Source organism: Trifolium pratense, linkage group LG4, assembly GCF_020283565.1.
Source record: "Trifolium pratense cultivar HEN17-A07 linkage group LG4, ARS_RC_1.1, whole genome shotgun sequence".
NCBI lineage: Eukaryota > Viridiplantae > Streptophyta > Magnoliopsida > Fabales > Fabaceae > Trifolium > Trifolium pratense.
The window spans coordinates 49,241,471-49,259,867 of NC_060062.1; the positions used below are offsets into that span (position 1 = coordinate 49,241,471).

General features: G+C 34.3%; 3 protein-coding genes and 2 non-coding genes across 6 annotated transcripts; 4 read left to right on the top strand and 1 right to left on the bottom strand.

Annotated features, from left to right (window-relative positions):
- The first annotated feature begins 1,047 nt into the window (after positions 1–1,047).
- LOC123881546 (thioredoxin domain-containing protein PLP3B) lies at positions 1,048–4,952 on the top strand. The gene is made up of 9 exons (XM_045930257.1): positions 1,048–1,217; positions 1,314–1,403; positions 1,962–2,036; positions 3,475–3,522; positions 3,633–3,775; positions 3,892–3,964; positions 4,107–4,168; positions 4,441–4,538; positions 4,617–4,952. The coding sequence occupies exons 2-9, from the start codon at positions 1,320–1,322 to the stop codon at positions 4,721–4,723; spliced, it is 690 nt and encodes a 229-aa protein (XP_045786213.1). The 5' UTR covers positions 1,048–1,217; positions 1,314–1,319; the 3' UTR covers positions 4,724–4,952.
- Positions 4,953–6,514: 1,562 nt separating this feature from the next.
- LOC123922819 (phosphatidylinositol/phosphatidylcholine transfer protein SFH12) lies at positions 6,515–11,254 on the top strand. Its single transcript, XM_045975505.1, has 14 exons — positions 6,515–6,641; positions 6,725–6,938; positions 7,401–7,500; positions 8,074–8,340; positions 8,638–8,715; positions 8,813–8,914; positions 9,003–9,052; positions 9,165–9,264; positions 9,499–9,567; positions 9,682–9,759; positions 10,033–10,174; positions 10,305–10,702; positions 11,032–11,112; positions 11,237–11,254. The coding sequence occupies exons 1-14, from the start codon at positions 6,608–6,610 to the stop codon at positions 11,252–11,254; spliced, it is 1,731 nt and encodes a 576-aa protein (XP_045831461.1). The 5' UTR covers positions 6,515–6,607.
- A 2,564-nt stretch (positions 11,255–13,818) lies between these two features.
- Positions 13,819–13,890, top strand: TRNAH-GUG. Its single transcript has one exon. It is a non-coding gene; the product is annotated as a tRNA-His (tRNA).
- A 34-nt stretch (positions 13,891–13,924) lies between these two features.
- Positions 13,925–17,886, top strand: LOC123924608. Of its 2 annotated transcripts, XM_045977556.1 has the most exons (6): positions 13,938–14,394; positions 14,488–14,569; positions 15,159–15,553; positions 15,614–15,971; positions 16,746–17,003; positions 17,407–17,886. In XM_045977556.1, exons 1-6 carry the CDS (start codon positions 14,025–14,027, stop codon positions 17,564–17,566), a joined length of 1,623 nt encoding a protein of 540 aa, XP_045833512.1. In that variant the 5' UTR covers positions 13,938–14,024; the 3' UTR covers positions 17,567–17,886. The 2 variants fall into 2 exon arrangements, with proteins under 2 accessions (XP_045833511.1, XP_045833512.1); XM_045977555.1 differs by having other exon boundaries at positions 13,925–14,394; positions 15,159–15,971.
- Positions 17,887–18,322: 436 nt separating this feature from the next.
- TRNAG-GCC lies at positions 18,323–18,393 on the bottom strand. The gene has a single exon. It is a non-coding gene; the product is annotated as a tRNA-Gly (tRNA).
- Positions 18,394–18,397: the final 4 nt, after the last annotated feature.

An 18,397-nucleotide genomic window follows, 5' to 3' on the forward strand; every position in this document is an offset into this window, starting at 1 on the left:
CTCCCTAGTTTCCTTTCTCCATTCTTCCAATCCATCTCTTATAAGAGTTTACTCACTAAAAATTTCCAATTAAGTTTTCTATTTGTTGAGACATGCATCAATTTCTCGTTAGCTGTTGCTACTGCCATGGAATTGAAAGGTTGCAATGGAGGAAATTCTGATGTAATCCTCCTCCTTTCATTTTCTGTGTATCGATCATGTCCCTTCTCCCTTTCCAATTAACTTTAAATCTTGATTATTTAATTTTCATTCATTATAGAGGAGAACCCACATAGAACCACCGTAGTCCTTTGAACAACATTGGTGGTGATGCCTATTGGGGGAAATGGAAAATAAGTCACTGCTTTAACAAAAATTAGAAGACAAAATTTGAGATTTCTAACCATGCAATTGTTGCCTATGAAAAAACTGGAAGAACAAAAGAAAACCAAATGGGGTGAATCTCATGAAAACGCGAAAGAAACATGTAAGAGAAAGAGAGACTGCTAAACCCATAGATGTAGCAAAAAGTGGGACCCATTTAAGCAAAAAAAAAAATAAAAAAAAAAATCGGTTTCTATTAACCAAAATTTTTAAACGATGGAAAAAAATCGGTTCGTAAAAATCGAAATACCTTGCAAGGGCAAAACATCAGTTAGAGGGTATAAAAGAAACGTGGGGTGTTGGAAGAGAAATTTTTGAGTTCAAATTATCGGTTCATTTGTCAAATCCAACTCAACCAGGCCGGGTTCAATACTTGGTTCGATTCTCAATTTAGTCCAAAACCTATCCATATACACCCGCCCAATAGAAGTCGATCCTCTAGCGTTTGATTTGATGAAAAGAAAGTGGAAAAAAAGAAAATTACGCAAATCAATGAATGAATTTGGACTAAGGTTAGTCTAGGTTCATTTATTAGTTTGCGTAATTTTTTTCCTCCTACTTTCTTTTCTTCATACCAAACGGACACATAGTACCTTGTACTATTTGCACACCATCCAACCAATCTGACGTTCGAAAAAGCGCCACATGGCATTTTTATTTAAAAAACCGAAGTTTTTTTTTTTTTTGGTGGAAAAAAGCGAAGCTTAAAACACAGAAAATGTTGGAACCCCGACAGAGTAAGAGTATCAAATCACGACCGATTGCACAATATCTTCATCGCCTCCGCCGCACCGCTCCGGTCACCGACGTACTAGTAGTAAAACGACATTTTCACCGTCATTCAGATCTCGAAGGTGCAACTAATTTAATTTTTTTCGATTTAATTATTTTCAAATCTTGATTCTGATTCTGATTATGATATTGATTTTTTTTTTTCTTCCTTTCTGTAGATAAAGATGAATCCAGATGCTGTAAAATCTACTCTCACCAATCTAGCATTTGGAAACGTAATAGCAGCAGCTGCTCGTAATTATCAAAAGGTAGTTTTCAATTCTCCGCTTCACATATTCATTACAGAATAACTACTTTTTGATAATCACTTATAATTAGGTTAAATTTTCCTTGTTTATTATTTTATGTGGCAAAATATTATCTTTGCTTGCTTTGTTGGTTATAGTGTATTGTATCATATTCATATCCTATATAAAAAAAATATTTTGTTGGAAGTAGTGCTGCCAGGTAGTGTCTATAGCAGCTCTACAGCGTAGCAGAATTTGGACAAAATGCTATTGTTCCACGATAAGTGATTTATTACAAAGTGTTGTCATATCGCGGATATAGCAGCACAATAGCATTTTAGCAGACTATTTTCTGCAATTTGTGATTGACAACATTGATTGGAAGTCATTAGCACTCTATATTTAACTAATTCATGAATTTTGTTACTTTTTACTCAAATGAAAGTTACTGTTATGTAGAATTCTGCAATCTGTGATTGACAACATTATAATATGATTTTTTTAGAAGTTACTGTTATGTAGAATTCTTATGCTATGCTGTATATTTGTGATGTGACACCTGTTATATGATCCCTGTAGGAATTGCTTAGCGAAGAGAAGGCAGCACAATCTAGTTCTATAAATGAGGAGGTTGACCTTGATGATTTGATGGATGTATGTTTCGTAAACTTCTCAATCTCATAATATATGTATGTGTGCTAGTATTTAAGACCCGTTTCATTTGAATGGGTTATATATAAGATTGTTATATCAGCTAGTATTTAGGACCCATTCAGTGGGTTCAAAATGCAAAATATATAGGGGCATATTTGCATTTTCAGGGGGTTCAGTTGAATCCCCTCAAAAGGTCTAGCTCCGCCCCTGTTGCTAGTCATGTAGGTACCCTGATTAGCAGCAGCAGACAAAAGTTGAAAGGAATAAACAAAATCCTCACATAAATGTGTTTGACACTTGTTAATGATTGTCTTCCTTGCATGGAACCCTACTTCCCTGCAAGGAATGTAAGCTGGTCAAAACACTTCTCAATTTCAATTATAATAATAATAATATTCAAATGAGCAATGAAATATTAAAAAACATCTTCATAATCCATGAACAGTTGAGCACCAACTCCATAGTGAAGGGTATGATTTGCCTATTGAAAGCAACTTGCAACAACTGAATGACCCTCGGCTTCACAGTATGGTTGCCATTTATGTATGAAAAAACAGTTTGAGGTTAGGCTTAGGTGATGAAATCCTCACAAACAAAAATAAAATAGAATGGAAAGGAAATGATTGGGCTATTGATTATAGTCCTGTATGAGAATTTGCAGCATGCTTGACCTTTCTGCAAGAGAGCCCGTGCATTGCCTTTGTGTGGACAGAACGGGCCTGATGACATGAAGATGTTGCTACATGCTAAAAATTGGAAGGATCCATATGTCAGCATGCATTTCTACATACATGTAGGTTTTGAACTCACCATTGTGGAAAGATTGCGAAAAATAGCCGAACGCCAAAAATCCACTATTTATGGGTCTTTGATAACATTGGGCTTTGTGTGTGGGTGTTACTTTCTAGAAAAGGTTTGGCAGTTATAGAAGTGTGTTGTGACTTGTGAAAGCTAGTGAATGTAAGCTTGTTAGGAATAGAGAAAAAGAAGAGCTTTCTAGAGAACTTTCTGCTATTTACACCGGAAAAACAATAGTAATGAACAAAAAGCAACTCAATACACAAGGATATCCCAAAGGAGCATGCTCCTTTCACACTAGATAATTCACTTGTCAAAACAATGAATTTTCCCTCCATTTGTTGATATTAGGGCCCTGCTATATATATTTGCTACTATCTAACTAACTAATAACAGAAAACTAACCAACTAGGGTCTATTTTTATCCCCTGCAGTATCCCTTTTTCTCCTATAATAGACCCTCAAGAATCAATTGCCCTTGTATGATCCCCCATGCCCAACAGAAAATGTTACTTGTAAAAAATTAACTCAATAAGGCCTTATTCAATATATACATAGATATAGAGATTACTATAGATAGTTAAGTAGATATGGCTAAACCATTATTCTAATTAAGGTTTATGCACAATTGTGATGTCAGGATCCTGAATTGGAAAAATTGCATGCGGACAGGATTGCAGCTTTTAAGGTAGTAGTGATCTCCATTCATACTAGGATGCATTATGATATTCACTTTTTTGTTTTTACCTGTTATTTATAGAGTACCTCATTATTCACGATTAGATTTGTTTTTAATAGAAAGAAGCCGAGAAACGGGAGGCATGGAAGAAGAAAGGTCATGGGGAATTTAGGGAGGTAACTGAAGGGGATTTCTTGGGTGAAGTCACTGGAAGTGAAAAAGTGATATGTCATTTTTATCATAAGGAGTTCTACCGTTGCAAGTATGCCGTTTTACTATTGCTCATTGAATCTAACATCTTATTCCATCTCTTGATATCTGAACTCTGAAGTAACAATTTCATGTGCATCTTTTTGTTGCATAAACAAATGCTTTCAGGATAATGGATAAGCACTTAAAGTCCCTTTCAACTAAGCATATTGATACGAAGTTCATCAGGCTTGATGCAGAGGTCAGCATGAATACTTATATATACGTAGTGTTTGCTCATAGTTGAGTCAATGTAACTATAACAACATTTGACATATTATATTAATGCAAATGTTTGTCTTGGTAATTTGGTAAAAATGTTAACTATTGAAAATGAAATGCAGAATGCACCGTTCTTTGTTACAAAATTGGCGATCAAGACTTTGCCTTGTGTCATACTGTTCAGGTGAGGACTAAAACTTTTACTTTTTGAATTTCTCAGTTGATTAAGTGCTTTCTCTGTTAGGTCTAAATTAGAGTGAATTTAAGAATCCTAAAGACAATCTTTAATCTTCATATTCCATCATCCCTCTTAAATAAAAATGACATCTTATCATGTGCACTGAAGCTGATTGTTGCTTCATGGTAGTGATTAGCCTGGCTAAAATTAAATGCTACTTACTAAATACCGATAAAATCGATTTATAATCTTATTAGCTAGAGTGTTTCTTTTTTCAGACAAGGAGTTGCAGTAGATAGATTGGTAGGGTTTCAAGATCTGGGAGCCAAAGATGATTTTACCACAAGAGCGCTGGAGGTTCTGCTGATAAAGAAAGGTACTGTTTCTGTATGTTGTTCTCTATTCCTTTTCATTTGTTCGCATCTGGAAAGTTTATTTAACTGTCATTTGACAGGTATTATTGCCGAGAAAAAAGACGTGGATGAGGAAGATCAAGAATACGATGAAAGTAAACGTAGAACCGTTAGATCCTCAGCGGCTGCTGATTCTGATTCTGACTAAAATTAATCATCCTGCGGCATCATGAAAAAAGATAGAGTGGAGTTTATCTTGTTCATATCCTTTTGGATTTCTGGCTTGTATAATCATTGTTACATTTTCTTTTTGTTTGCTTGTAACTTATAAGCTGGGTTTTTAATGTATTACATTCCTAGGTAAAGTGTAACACCACTTCTGTATGAACATTTTATTTAAGCACTAACTCTCAAAAAAGTTGCTAAAATTTCTCCCATCTAATGGTGTTAAATGTTGGAACTTAATTTGTATCGAAAGAAAGTGACATTTTTTGTTCAAAAATAATTCGATTCAACTATAAGTAAATTTTAGTATGCCTCCTTCAGTTCAAATTGTAGCAACTCAAATTTTTAAATTTATCAAATCTATAAGATGGGGAATATTTAGTCTTTTGGGTTTGTTAAAAAAAAAAAATCCAGAGTGTCATGGGTCAATATATGCAATGAGCTAAGTTAAGTATTGAAAACTTATAATTGAGTATGTATATTTTAGCCACTTTTCAATGACAAACAAAATGCAATCAGTATACATTAAATACAAATGCAAATTCAAAGTAAAGTGAAGATTCTTGCACACTGAATTTTGATTAATTCTATTCTATGATGATGCACAAGAAGATTTTGTTACTATATTAGACTGTTTTTTAAGAAGTCTATAATTTATTTTTTCTTTTTACAGTATAAAATAATCCCCCCAAACTCATTTATATGAAAAAATATCTGCTGTACATTTATTAAGAATGAAATTTAATTACAGAACCAAAAAAACAGAGAATGAAATTAAATTATTCAGATTTTTTTTCTAATTAACCATAGTAATTATTACAATGAATTGGTGCAAAATCTCTCCTAAACATTCAACATTGCTGCTAGATTCTTAACTAAAGTTAAGCTGAAAGAAACTTGTATCATACATGCATCGTTGGGTAAGTCTATACTCTATAATCTACATTTATTTATATAAAAGAATATATATTGATAAATATTATGAAAAGAACGTGAAAATTGGGAAGACAAAATATGTATAAATGAATGGAACAACCTTATGTTTCGCAAAAAGTTTGATGCATGCATGCATATCTCTGTCATTGTAATATCTATGTTCTAGAATTAGAAAAAACTTTGTGAATGAATGAATTAATTAACGGTGTCATTGTTGCCTCGTGGAAGCCTCTCATATTACCCTATTTTCAGAATCACATTCTCTTCTTATAACTAGTTTCTTTTTCTCTTTCCACCGTCCCCTTCTCTTTTCAAGAGGTAATGTTCCTTTCTCTTCTTTCTCTCTTTTCATGTTAATGTTAATGTTATTGATTCTATGAAATTTTAAAAGAAATTGATCCTTTATTTGTTTTAAATCATTATTGTGGTTGGTTGAGTCGCGGTCATTGATATTGTAGAGAATTGCAGTCAAACGCAGGTGATCAATTGCGGTAGCAATTGAATCACAAGATTTAATATTGTGGATAATAATTATAGTCAAATGTGGGTGATATAGTCTCAATCGCGGTCGTGTTGTGATCGCAGAGACATCAAAAACCTAAATGTCGCGACCAAGATTGTGGTTGGAGATCTGTATTTAAAACATTGTTTATGTTTATAAATCTCATATTTGTTTGTATGGACTTTTTTTATAAGATAAATATTATATATTTAAAATAATTACATATGAACGAAAGGTAGACGGTCAACAAGTTGCTCCGCTAAACCTTTCTGTAATGGTATTGTGTTTAATTGAATATGAGTTGTTGGGGTTGCATTTCATGCAGGGCATTTGGGAGTACATTTTTTCCCTCTGCAATTGTAGGATGAGACGTTGATTCTCCTGAATACGAAGGAGAAGAAACAATCGAAAAAACTAAAAAAAACATAAATGTCAGTGGCTGGACCCGAATCTCCCAGGCCAGGTTTCATCTCAATCCATATCCCTTTTTCATTCCATTTCAAAAATCTCAAAATATTGGCTCTTACATGTTTTAATATATTGCAGCTCTTGAAAAGATTGACCGCGTTGAATCTTTTAAGAAGAAGCTAAGAAATTCCTTCACTAGGAGGAATAGGCGAAGCAGTAGCAAGGTTATGTCGGGTGAAATTGAAGATATCCGCAATGCTGATGATTTGAAAGCCGTTGATGAATTCCGTCAGGCTCTCGTGTTGGAGGAATTGCTCCCTGAGAAGCATGATGACTATCATATGCTGCTCAGGTAATTTCACTTGTTATCTTGCACTCTTGAAATAAGTTTGAACACTATTTAAGATGTGTTTGGTTAAACAACTTAATTGAGAATTTTATAGTATAAGATATTGAAATAATCTATGTAGCACCAACACTTCATGTTGAAGGCGCGTCTCAGCGTCCGACATCAACATGACACTTGTAATTACTTCTATTTTCCAAAATTATTATTTGTGTTTATGTGTCAGTTTCATGTCATGTCCAGTGTCTGCAAACATTAATGTAAATAAATTTTTATCAGTTTATCTCAAGAGATGAGCCTAAATAAGATCTTTCGGACTCTCTTAACAAGTAGCAAGATCACATAATTTAATGAAACTTATGTAGATATTGCTCAATAATCCATAATGTGTTCAGAAAGGTTAGTATTTTTTGCTTGAGTAATAAGGATAACTTGCACTCATGGTTGCATTGTTTTTTTCTTGAACAGATTCCTTAGGGCAAGGAAATTTGACATTGAGAAATCAAAGCAAATGTGGTCTGACATGCTTAAGTGGAGGAAGGAATTTGGTGCTGACACTATTATTGAGGTATCTGTTAATAAATGTTGATAAATCACACATTTGATAAGATATGGCCTAAAAATGTGTTTATAAAGTGGTGGTCGGTCCTCACTTACAAGCCGGTTTTGCAAGAATTGAGTTAAACTCGGTCCAAAATTATAAGATAGTATCAAAAGTTATCTAAGATTTGTCGGGCCATCTGCTATTGAACTATTAGATATGGTCTGAAAATGTGTTTATAAGTGGTGGTTTTGTAATGTGCAACCCGAAATTCTAAGAATAAACAATATTTTTCAGAAGACTTTTAAGGGATTCATTGACTAGCTGCAGGGGCAGTTCTAATTTTCTAAAGGCCAGCAAGCCTAGGCAGTTGTTCGGGCTCCGGCCAACAAATTTGGTATTTTTAGGGGTTAGTTTAGGGCAAAAATGAGAATTTTTGTTGGACTATTTATATATTAAGTCACATGCGAAATTTTGCTCAGGCTCTGTTATAATACTGGCTCCGCCACCGACTAGCTGTTTTCATATACCATTCATACTTGTGCTAACTGGTTGCATTCCTTCTTTTTCTTTACTTATTTTTGTGCCTTTTTTTTATAGGACTTTGAATTCAAGGAACTTGAGGAAGTAATGCAATATTATCCTCATGGACATCATGGAGTTGATAAGGAAGGAAGACCAATTTACATTGAGAGGCTGGGACAAGTTGATGCCACCAAGTTGATGCAAGTCACGACCATGGATCGTTACATCAAATACCATGTCAAGGAGTTCGAGAGGACTTTTGATCTCAAATTTGCAGCTTGTTCCATTGCTGCAAAGAAGCACATTGATCAAAGTACCACCATTTTGGATGTCCAAGGAGTGGTATGCATATGATATTATTTATTTCTATAAGCCAAATGTTGTTAAATAGCGGTATTATTGCGTAGCAGAATTTAAACATATTTTTATTGTTCAGCGATATGTTATTTAGTACAAAATGTTATCAAATACTGGCTATAGCGGTGCTATAATACTGTCGTATAGCGAAATTTGAACAAAATGCTATCTTTTGCTATCTGTCATTGACAACACAGAAGCCAAACCATGTTTGTACTGATTATTAATAGATTAAAAACAACATCACAAATTAAAACTTATAATATTGTTCTAATATCACAGGGTCTTAAGAACTTCAACAAACAAGCAAGGGACCTTATCACGAGCCTTCAGAAGATTGACGGTGACAATTATCCTGAAGTATGTATTTGTTCTACTTTGTTAAGCTTTCGAGAAAACTAAATAGGATTTTTTTTATTGAGGTTATAATATCATAAAATTGGTTGATTCAATGCAGACCTTGAACCGCATGTTCATCATCAATGCAGGTTCTGGATTCAGAATGTTGTGGAACACTGTTAAATCCTTCCTTGATCCAAAGACCACAGCAAAAATCCATGTGAGAACATACATATAAACCATATCTTAACTAGTTTGATTCGATAAATCTTTCTTTTATTTATTTAATCGAACTTTTAATTTATCAGGTTCTTGGCAACAAGTACCAAAGCAAATTGCTTGAAATAATTGATGCAAGGTGATTATAACTTATAACATCATATAGTACCTTATTTTCTTTATGTCTTGAGTATTTTCAATTATTTTCCTACTCCGCACAATGTTCATATTCGTTAGTTTTTCTTTGCCAGTGAATTGCCAGAGTTTTTAGGAGGTACTTGTACCTGCGCTGATCAAGGAGGCTGCATGCGTTCTGATAAGGGTCCATGGAAGGATCAAGAAATTTATAGGGTGAGCTTGCAAACCATCTTTTTTTTCTTTGTGCTACTTTTCACCTCGCTTAGATACTAAAAAAATTCAAAAGTTTACGTTCGAACAGCATAAAATATCCGGAAGTGTACTTAACGACACAAAATTAGTGTATTTTCGGATGTGTACATCTGAATCCATGTTTCTTGTGGGAAAAGTTACCCCCTTGCTTTTCTATGATTTCAGCTGACAATTTGTGTTTATATGAACTTACAGATGGTTCAGAATGGCGAACACAAATGCTCAACGAAATGTGAGGTTCCAATCGTGGTAGAAACACCTAGGGTGCGACATCTTATCTGGAGCTCTTTGTTCAAATTTTTGGTCTTTTATTTGTTTTTCTTTTTTCTTAATACTTTTCACTTCTCAAAATCATTTGCTTATTTTTTGTGTATTTAGGTAAGCGAGGCTGCCAAAATCGAGGCAGTTTTCACTGCACAATTGTCAGTTGCACAAAGGAATCCTGTCCTTGCCAAGGTATGTTAGTATATTCTCACTCGTAACAAAATATAAAGCAACAAAAAAATATATGTATTTGGCCGAAATTTAGACCAAATACATGTACTTGTTGTGATGAATAATTATGCGAGCCTCCTTCTTTTGGCATTGTGTCACCATCAAGTACGATGTTGTTTGGAATTTATTTTGACAGCTTATGTTTAATATGGCCATTGGATTATAAAGAAGACAACATGTTTTGGAAGTTTTATTTTGATACACCCTTCCCTTTTATGTGGATAAACATAACAGGTCCCTTCTGCAAAACCTAGCAACTACGAGGAATTTGTTGTCCCTGCAAAACCTACCAACTACGACGAATTTGTTGTCCCTGTGGCTGATAAAACTGTTTGGAAGAAGGTGGAACCAAATGAGACATATGCAGTATCAAAAGGTACGTGCATGGTAGATATGAATGTCTTTCATTGTTAAAATTGGTGTTCGACTCTGTCGCTAAGCATTATATATACACTTAAAAGTTGGACATTGTGAACTGAATTGTGTTTTTGTGATCCATATGACAGCTGTAGTGGAAGCTTTCACGATGCCTGATTCGTGTAAGATTCACGAAAAGGTGAACTCACAGATTTTCACCGGTGTGATGGCCTTTGTGATGGGAATTGTAACAATGGTGAGGATGACAAGAAACATGCCGAAGGTGCTCACTGATGCCAACTTCTACTCAAATTCTGCTTACGCTGGTGAGGACTATAAAGCCGAAGTCCCTTCTGAACAAATGACTAGCCCTACCATTTCTGCTCAAGAGTTTATGACTGTGATGAAACGCATGGCTGAGTTGGAAGCTAAAATGGGTAACATGAACGCACCAACTACTTGCATGCCACCTGAGAAGGAGGAAATGCTTAATGCTGCGATAACTCGCGCTGATGCTCTTGAGCAAGAACTTATGGCAACCAAGAAGGTAATTAACCAACTAATAACCTATATATGCATAATTGGTTTAAAATTGTTGCGCTCGCTCTAGTACTGAATCCATGTTTTTGCCAAAAAATATTTAGACAAAGACTTCAAAATCCTTTAATCCAGATTGTCTGGCGTAAATGATCTCAACCATTAATCTGAGATTGAGCGGCTCATTACACAATATAAAAGTCAGTTTTAAACGACCTCAAATGTTGACTTGAGATCGGATGATTAATATTGACAATTGTGTGACACCAAATAATGTTCAAATATGAGTTTCCCATTTGTTAGTGATGGTATAATAATATAGTAATTGGGCTTTGATAGGCTTTGGAGGATTCACTTGCCAAGCAAGACGAGCTTTCGGCTTACATCGAGAAAAAGAAAAATAAGAAGAAGAAGTCGTTGGTAAGTACATATACTTTGACTTATAGCAATCTTGTGATCTTACGATTATAATTGATTGACAATATAAAACATCTGATAGTGGATATATGAATTAAAGTTTATTTTTTTAAGTTTTACAATGCAGTTTGCATGGCCAGCATGAACACACAATAAATTTGGAGATCAACTATACTCTCGGATTTTCGAAGACTTCCCAAAATGCCCTCGCTCCTATATATAATGTTCGAAATTCAAACTATTAATAGATGTACCAGAAATTAACTATCATCGTAAAGTACTATCGTCTGGGATAGGACTTGCTCTCCTTGTATATAAAAAGCTTGATGCACATTGTATGCAAAAGCCAATCCTATTTTGGACCTACAGTACACTATACGAATGAATATGTTATTTGTATAAAGTTAGATAGCATTTTTATTCTATGGATAGTGAAAAATTATTCTGCTTTGTTAATTCTTTAAGCAGAAAAAAGAAACATCTATAAAAGAATAGTACAGAGTATTTCAATACATTCGTTAGAACCCGGATATCAACTAGTACAATCGGTTGAATAGAAAATCAATAAATCAGCCACGTCTGATTCATAGTTCATTAGAATCGGATTGAATTACGGTTATTTATTAGTCATCTGATTCAAACCGTGATTAAACTAATTAAACCATGATTCCGAAGTCTCGCCTGTTTGACCTCCGCTCCGACAACACAACATTGATTTTACTCTTATTAACAAAAATGCAAAATGACTGGAAGTTGAGTTTAACTGATTCTGATCCCATGCCACAATTATTTTACCACTGATACCATGTTAACAATAGATTACATAATACGAGAAGGAGAAAGATGCTAGAGTTTCAATAATATGAATAATATTATAGCAAATTGATCTTTGGAGAGGACAAAGAGCTATGCTTATTAATTTAACATGTTATTAGATTCGGATTAAGGATTGCAATGTAAGAATTGTAATAACTAATCCAAAAGTTAGTTAAAAGTAGTTGTGTGATTAGTTAAGTAAGTTGCAAGTTGGTTAACTAACTAGCAAATAAGGCACTGCCTATAAAAGGTTGTGATTTTACTCTTATTGCTTAATGAGATTCAATTGCAAGAATCTTTTCTTCTTCCTCTAGCCATTAAACATTCTTTCTCACGGTTACTTGCATCACAAGAAACCAAAGTTGCGGCTAATAATTGGTATTGAGAGTCTTGGGTTGAAATGCATGCAAAAAACAAGAGAATTGTGAGGCTCAAACTCTGGAAAACACAAATGAATTCATAAGGTTTATTGCAGAGTAATCACGAATGTTAATTGTAATTTTTTAGCGAATCTTTTGGTTCTTGATATAAACAATCGGAAACGATGGAGTGTGTTGATGAAGGCATTGTTTGGAGCTTAAGAAGTCTTTGGATTGGTGCATAATGTTTATGATGAGCTAGGTGTTAACCCAACCGATGCACAAAGAGCAACATTCAAGGAAGCAATGAAGAAAGATTTAAAGCATTGTTATGCATTCAGCAAAATGTGGAATCATACCACTTTGTTGTTTTTTATTTTAAAAATCGGTTTTGAAAAACATAACACCATAGAAATTATCGGGTCAAATTGCGGACTAGGTCACTCTCTTTAAGGTGTTTCGCGACACTGTCCAAATTTGTGCAAGGCAGACGATCGACCACGACATCCATAAGATAAAGCAGCCTAGTTCAAACTGTCATGATTTACTACCGCATTGTAGAAAATCGGTCAAGAATCACACCCTCTATGGTATGATGATTGATGGCCACTCAAATATGGCAAGTGGCCGAAAGAAAAATTTGAGATGAAGAGAATAGAGAGAAGAGAGAAAACTCAAAATTGCTTTGAGTCATGGTGTGAGAAATGACTCAGGCCAATCCCCTATTTATTAAGGAATTCTAAAACCGAAAAGAGAGAAAAGCACTCACACGAATCTAATCAAATAGCGGTAAGATGCAAAAAGAAACAAGGATTTATTCCTACTAGTAAAAGAAACAAAGTCAAATAAAATATTCTTATAAACTTTATTAAAAACTTATTTTATTTAAATAAAATATTACTAAAACCCGTGTGCGTTTGATTCGTAAAACAGCAAGAACTCGACAAAACAGTACATGACAGAACAAGATAATACGACATGACAAAACTGTACCAGGGAGATATAGGACGATAATATTTTTATATTGGAAAATAAAATGTGTATTTTCGTATTTTTTATAGTTGTATTGTGGACAAAAAGTTGTATAAGAGATGATTTAACTTATATCATTGTAACATTTGATTAATGTAGCATAGTTTAATAGCGTTTTAACAAATACAAATTCTATAAAATTTATTTAATATGTTATTCAGATCCAACAAACATGTTTTTATTGAACTCAAAGTTCAAACTTTACAAGAAAAACAAAGGCCTTATATCCAAAAAAAAAAAAAACAAATGGCTTATAATTAAGTCTATACTCAAGTAGCTGATGAACTTACTTTAAAAAAAATTGTTTGAACCCGATTTTAATTACTAGCAGAAACAATTTTTGACTTAATTTTACTTACCTCATAGACAAACTATGAATTACCGGCACGCATTTCTTCTATAAAATAATACCAAAAAAAAAGTATGCAACAACTAAAAATTAAATTTTTATTTAATATTAGTACGTTATAAATATCTGTAATAGTGAAAATCTATCACCAATGTGGCTGTAGTTTAGTGGTAAGAATTCCACGTTGTGGCCGTGGAGACCTGGGCTCGAATCCCAGCAGCCACAAATTTGTTTTTTCAAAAACAAATTATTTTAATCTCTTTTCACTACAACGCGGGTAATGGCCATAATCACTTATTTTGAACACCTCCATCCATATAATTCATTTTACGCAGCAACAAATCTGTTGTAGTAGAAAAATGGTAATTGAAGCTAAAGTTTCAGAACAAAAATGGCGATACACATGGGAATCACAATCCCACACACCAACACTCCGTTTACTCCTTTTCCCATTCTCCAAAACCCTAAACCCTTCACTCAATCTCACCGTTCATCTTCATTCACCACCTTCATTCCTCACTCTCACTTCTTCCTCCTCCGCCACCGCTCCTCTCTCCCTTAGGGTTCCGATTCCCAATGTCTTACTCGACGCCGATTTCCCTCCCACCGTCCGATCATTCTCCGACCACATCGAAGTCAAACTCCTTCTCTTACTCCCCGTCGATCACCCTGCGCTTTCCGCACTCCATCAATCCTCGCCGTTACCTCAACCTCTCCTAATGGAATATGGTAATTAAATTAACCTCCAAATGCTGTTTTTTATTCGATTAAGCTAGCTTTCGATTATTTTTTTGTCTGAATTTTTTTTTTTGTTTGGTTCAGATGTGGATAAATTGTCTTCAGCTGAAAAAGTTGATTTTGTTTGTAGAAGTTGCGGACTCGGTTTGACCAAAAAGCCTATCAGGTAGGGCTATTGTTATAGATTAATAATAATTTAAGTTTAATGTAGATGTATTTAGTGTAAATTAGTTTTGCACCGACACCGACGGCTTATGAGAACTAGGTATATTGTACTTGTATTGTCACGTAAGACCATTTTGTCACTGTATTTTAAAAATGAATCCAAAATACTGATATCTCATTGGATGGATGTAGGTGTAAAATTAGTTTACACTAAGAGTGCATGTCTCATTTCCTATTTTTTTAACTAATTTATATCAATTAAAATAAGTTTAGGTTGCTTCATTTAAGAAAAATGTTATTTTTTTATAAATGTTGAGTTTAGGTAGAAGTTAAAGAGAGAGCTAACAAGAAGAATTTAGATGCTGGAATTGATTTCAATTGTGAGAATTGTTATTTTAAAATTATAGTTATTGGAAGTTTTTTAAACAAATAATCTTGTTTTCATGCTGAAATGTTTCTTAGTATTATTGAGATTTTTTTTGTTATTCAATACTGCACTGTGACAGCATATACAGTATATGAGGTTTAGCTTGAAAGCAAAGCAGATAAAAGTTCTCATTATTATTATTTGGTTTACACCAATTATTTAGGAATTTTGTTGAAAAGCCATCAGCGAATTGGAGGGAAATAGCTGACAATTGGTTTGGGACTTGTTGTTGTTCGTTTGGAGGTATAAGCGAGAAGCTGGTGATGAGGTATGTGAATTCTCACACGTGCGCGCAGGGGATGTGCCTGTTGAGCTCTACATCTGTCACTTTTTGCAAGGATGATCTTGTGGAAAGTAACTTTCCTGAACGGTGTGGACGGCTGCATGAGTGTAGTTATGTAGCAGATGATTTTGGAGGCGATGCTGTTAGTGAGGGCGCTGGAAACTTTGGGCTGGATGAGGAAAGAACTTCAACCTGCAGTGATGCTGGTGAAGCGAATGGTGTTTTTGATGAAAATGCAAGGGTTGCCCATCCTGAGAATGGACAGCTTTCTGTGAATTTTAACGAAGTTGCTAAGAATGAATCTGATTGCAGTGGTTATTCTCGTATATGTCTAGATTTGAATGACGCTAAAGATGTGACCAACATTCCTAGTTGCTGTACTCAGACAAGCACTCTAGTAGATGAAGATGGTGAACATCATTTATCTACAAATGCTAGGAAGATTGAAACTGTGGAAATTGTGGGGATTCAGAAGACTTTGCTTAATGGTTTTCTTGAAGATGTTTTCATGGCTAGATCATCAAATCTGTCGAAGGATATTTATTGGCATGAATTTACATGCCCGCTATGCACAGCGCTCCTTGGAGCCTACCCATGCTGTGAGGGTTGTGCGCCTGTAGACGGAGGAGTACGATTGTTCAAATGTTATATTTCAACCTGTGTGCCAGTTTTAGGATCAGGCGACATTTTCAGGTTAGCAAAGAATGACTAAATTCACTTATATTTTCTGTTAAAAAATTTTTATCAAAGAAGAGAAATGGCGACTTAGTTTTATACCCTTATAACTCGATTGCAGCTGTCTGTGAAGAAGTAGATGCAGTAAAATATTTATGCTTGTAGGACCCGAATAAGTGAAATTAATGTCTCAATAGATAATTTGATTCAGTTGTTTGCTAAATTTGGGAATAATAAAAATTATGATGAATAACGATTGGGTTGTAGAAATATAACATATGGGCAAAATATATTTATTCTCTGTTTCTTACAAAACTTGGTGGAAAAGAAGTGGCAGTGATTGTGAGTCGTCAACTTAAGGTCTCTTTGTGTGTGTGTGTGTGTGTGCGGTCTGAATGCTTTTAGGGAAGCGAAATAAATATTTCACAAATAAAGATGGGCCACAGTTATGTCTCTATTCCTAGTAACAATATCTTTTGTTCTTCTATAATTATAGTGTGTCCAAAGATTTTACCAACCAATTTCGTGCATTTTTATACAGAAGAGTAAATAGTTGAAGACATGATTTAACTTTGAATACTTGTGGTTGGCAAATGTATATAGGCAAATAATGATTAAGTAATTTATATGGGGCATGCTGTTTCTTCTTTACCCTGTGTATATGGCTGCATCCACATTGTCCATTTTAGGCTATTTCATGATTGTGATTTGTTAAAAACATTTTTTGTCTGATTGCAAAATACGGATTCACAGATGCACTGAATAAATCTAATGCTTTATATTTGTCACCAGCAAGTACACGGTAGACAAAATGTTTGCAAATCGGTTGATGGAGTGTGCAAATGATGAGTCAACATTTCGGTTTGTCGTTAGAGATCTGCAAACCAAATCTCCTGTCCTGCAAATCATTCTCCTAAATCCAGATACTTGGTCCTGTTCTGGTAATTGTTCTGGTACAGAGGACAAAGACCCAGATCCTAAATTACAGTTACGGCCGGTCATCAAGGTCCTTTTTTCTGATTCTGAAGCTACAACAGAATCTCAATTAAGGTGAGTTAACAAGTTCTCTCTTTTATTATACCTACTCTATTAATTGGATAATCGAGCTATAATAATTGAAGTTTTCTTTACTTTTCCTTTATTTGAAGCACTTATTCTCTCTGCACGTTTCTCTTGATGTTTTTCATGGCAGACCAAAAAATTTACCAAATGTTCTGACTCCTTTATTTTGTTTGTTACCCTCTTGAAACTTGAATGCAGTTTGTCTGCTACCTTGAGAATAATCTTACAACCTTAAAATAATAGACAAAAAATGAGCAATTTTGTTTCCTTTTGAATAGGAAAGGGTAGGGATTAATGGATTATGACATGATAGTTGATACCCCTTAACCTTGAATAATCAATAAGTTCATATTTATTCTTATCTGCCTATGAATTTAATCCATTTGTGCAGGATGATTGAGGAATGGGCAGCAAAGAATTCAGCTGAAGACATTTTTATGCTAACTTATCAAATACAAGACCTGGTGGATGCATTGATGTCAGCAAAAGATATGTATCCACCATCATGTGCTTCTCTTCATGGTTTAATTTTGTCATCTTTGCAACGGTAGTAACTACGACCCAACAACTCATTTGGTAACCAAAAGTGTGACCAATCTGGCTCAGTAAAGGATGAAGGATTATTTTTCTGTTTTTTTGAAAGAAAAAAAGTTAGATAGCTGGAATTAACTTGACAGAATAGGAGCCAGAAAGATGTTTGTCATATTGAAGAGATAGAGTGAATGGTGTTAAATTATTTTCTCCAACCATCACTCTTAATATTTCTCACCTAAGGAATGCACAATGGTCATGTGGATGGAGATTCTTTAGAGTTGAATATGTAACTGAACAATATTAAACCAACAAAATGTGTTTTGTTTTTATGAATCAATCTGTCTTAGACTGAAGACACGTTTCTTAAGAAACAATTGAATCAATCTGTTTTGTTTTGTTTTTATCATCAATCTGTCAAGTTTAAGTTTGAAAGCGTGTATATGTGTTTATGTTTAAGAGTATTGCTTTAAAGTTTTAACATAAGGTTTATAGTATACTCATTGAAAAATTATGTATCTCCTTAACTCTCTCATCAGCCACTCCCAACAAGTTCAATACTATTCATAATCGTACAAGTTGTCGTTTATAAATATTATAATTATAATAATTATCATAAACCGGACAACAATCTTACAAATGGCAAGTAATTTTGTAATGAGATTAATTTTGCACTATACAATATTCTCCCTATAATAAAAAAGCAACCCGTCCTTAAATTTAAACTTGTAACTTTTTTTGGAAAAAAAAAAAAGCAAAATTCATCAAAATAGAAATGCACCAGCCGGGAATCGAACCCGGGTCTGTACCGTGGCAGGGTACTATTCTACCACTAGACCACTGGTGCTTCT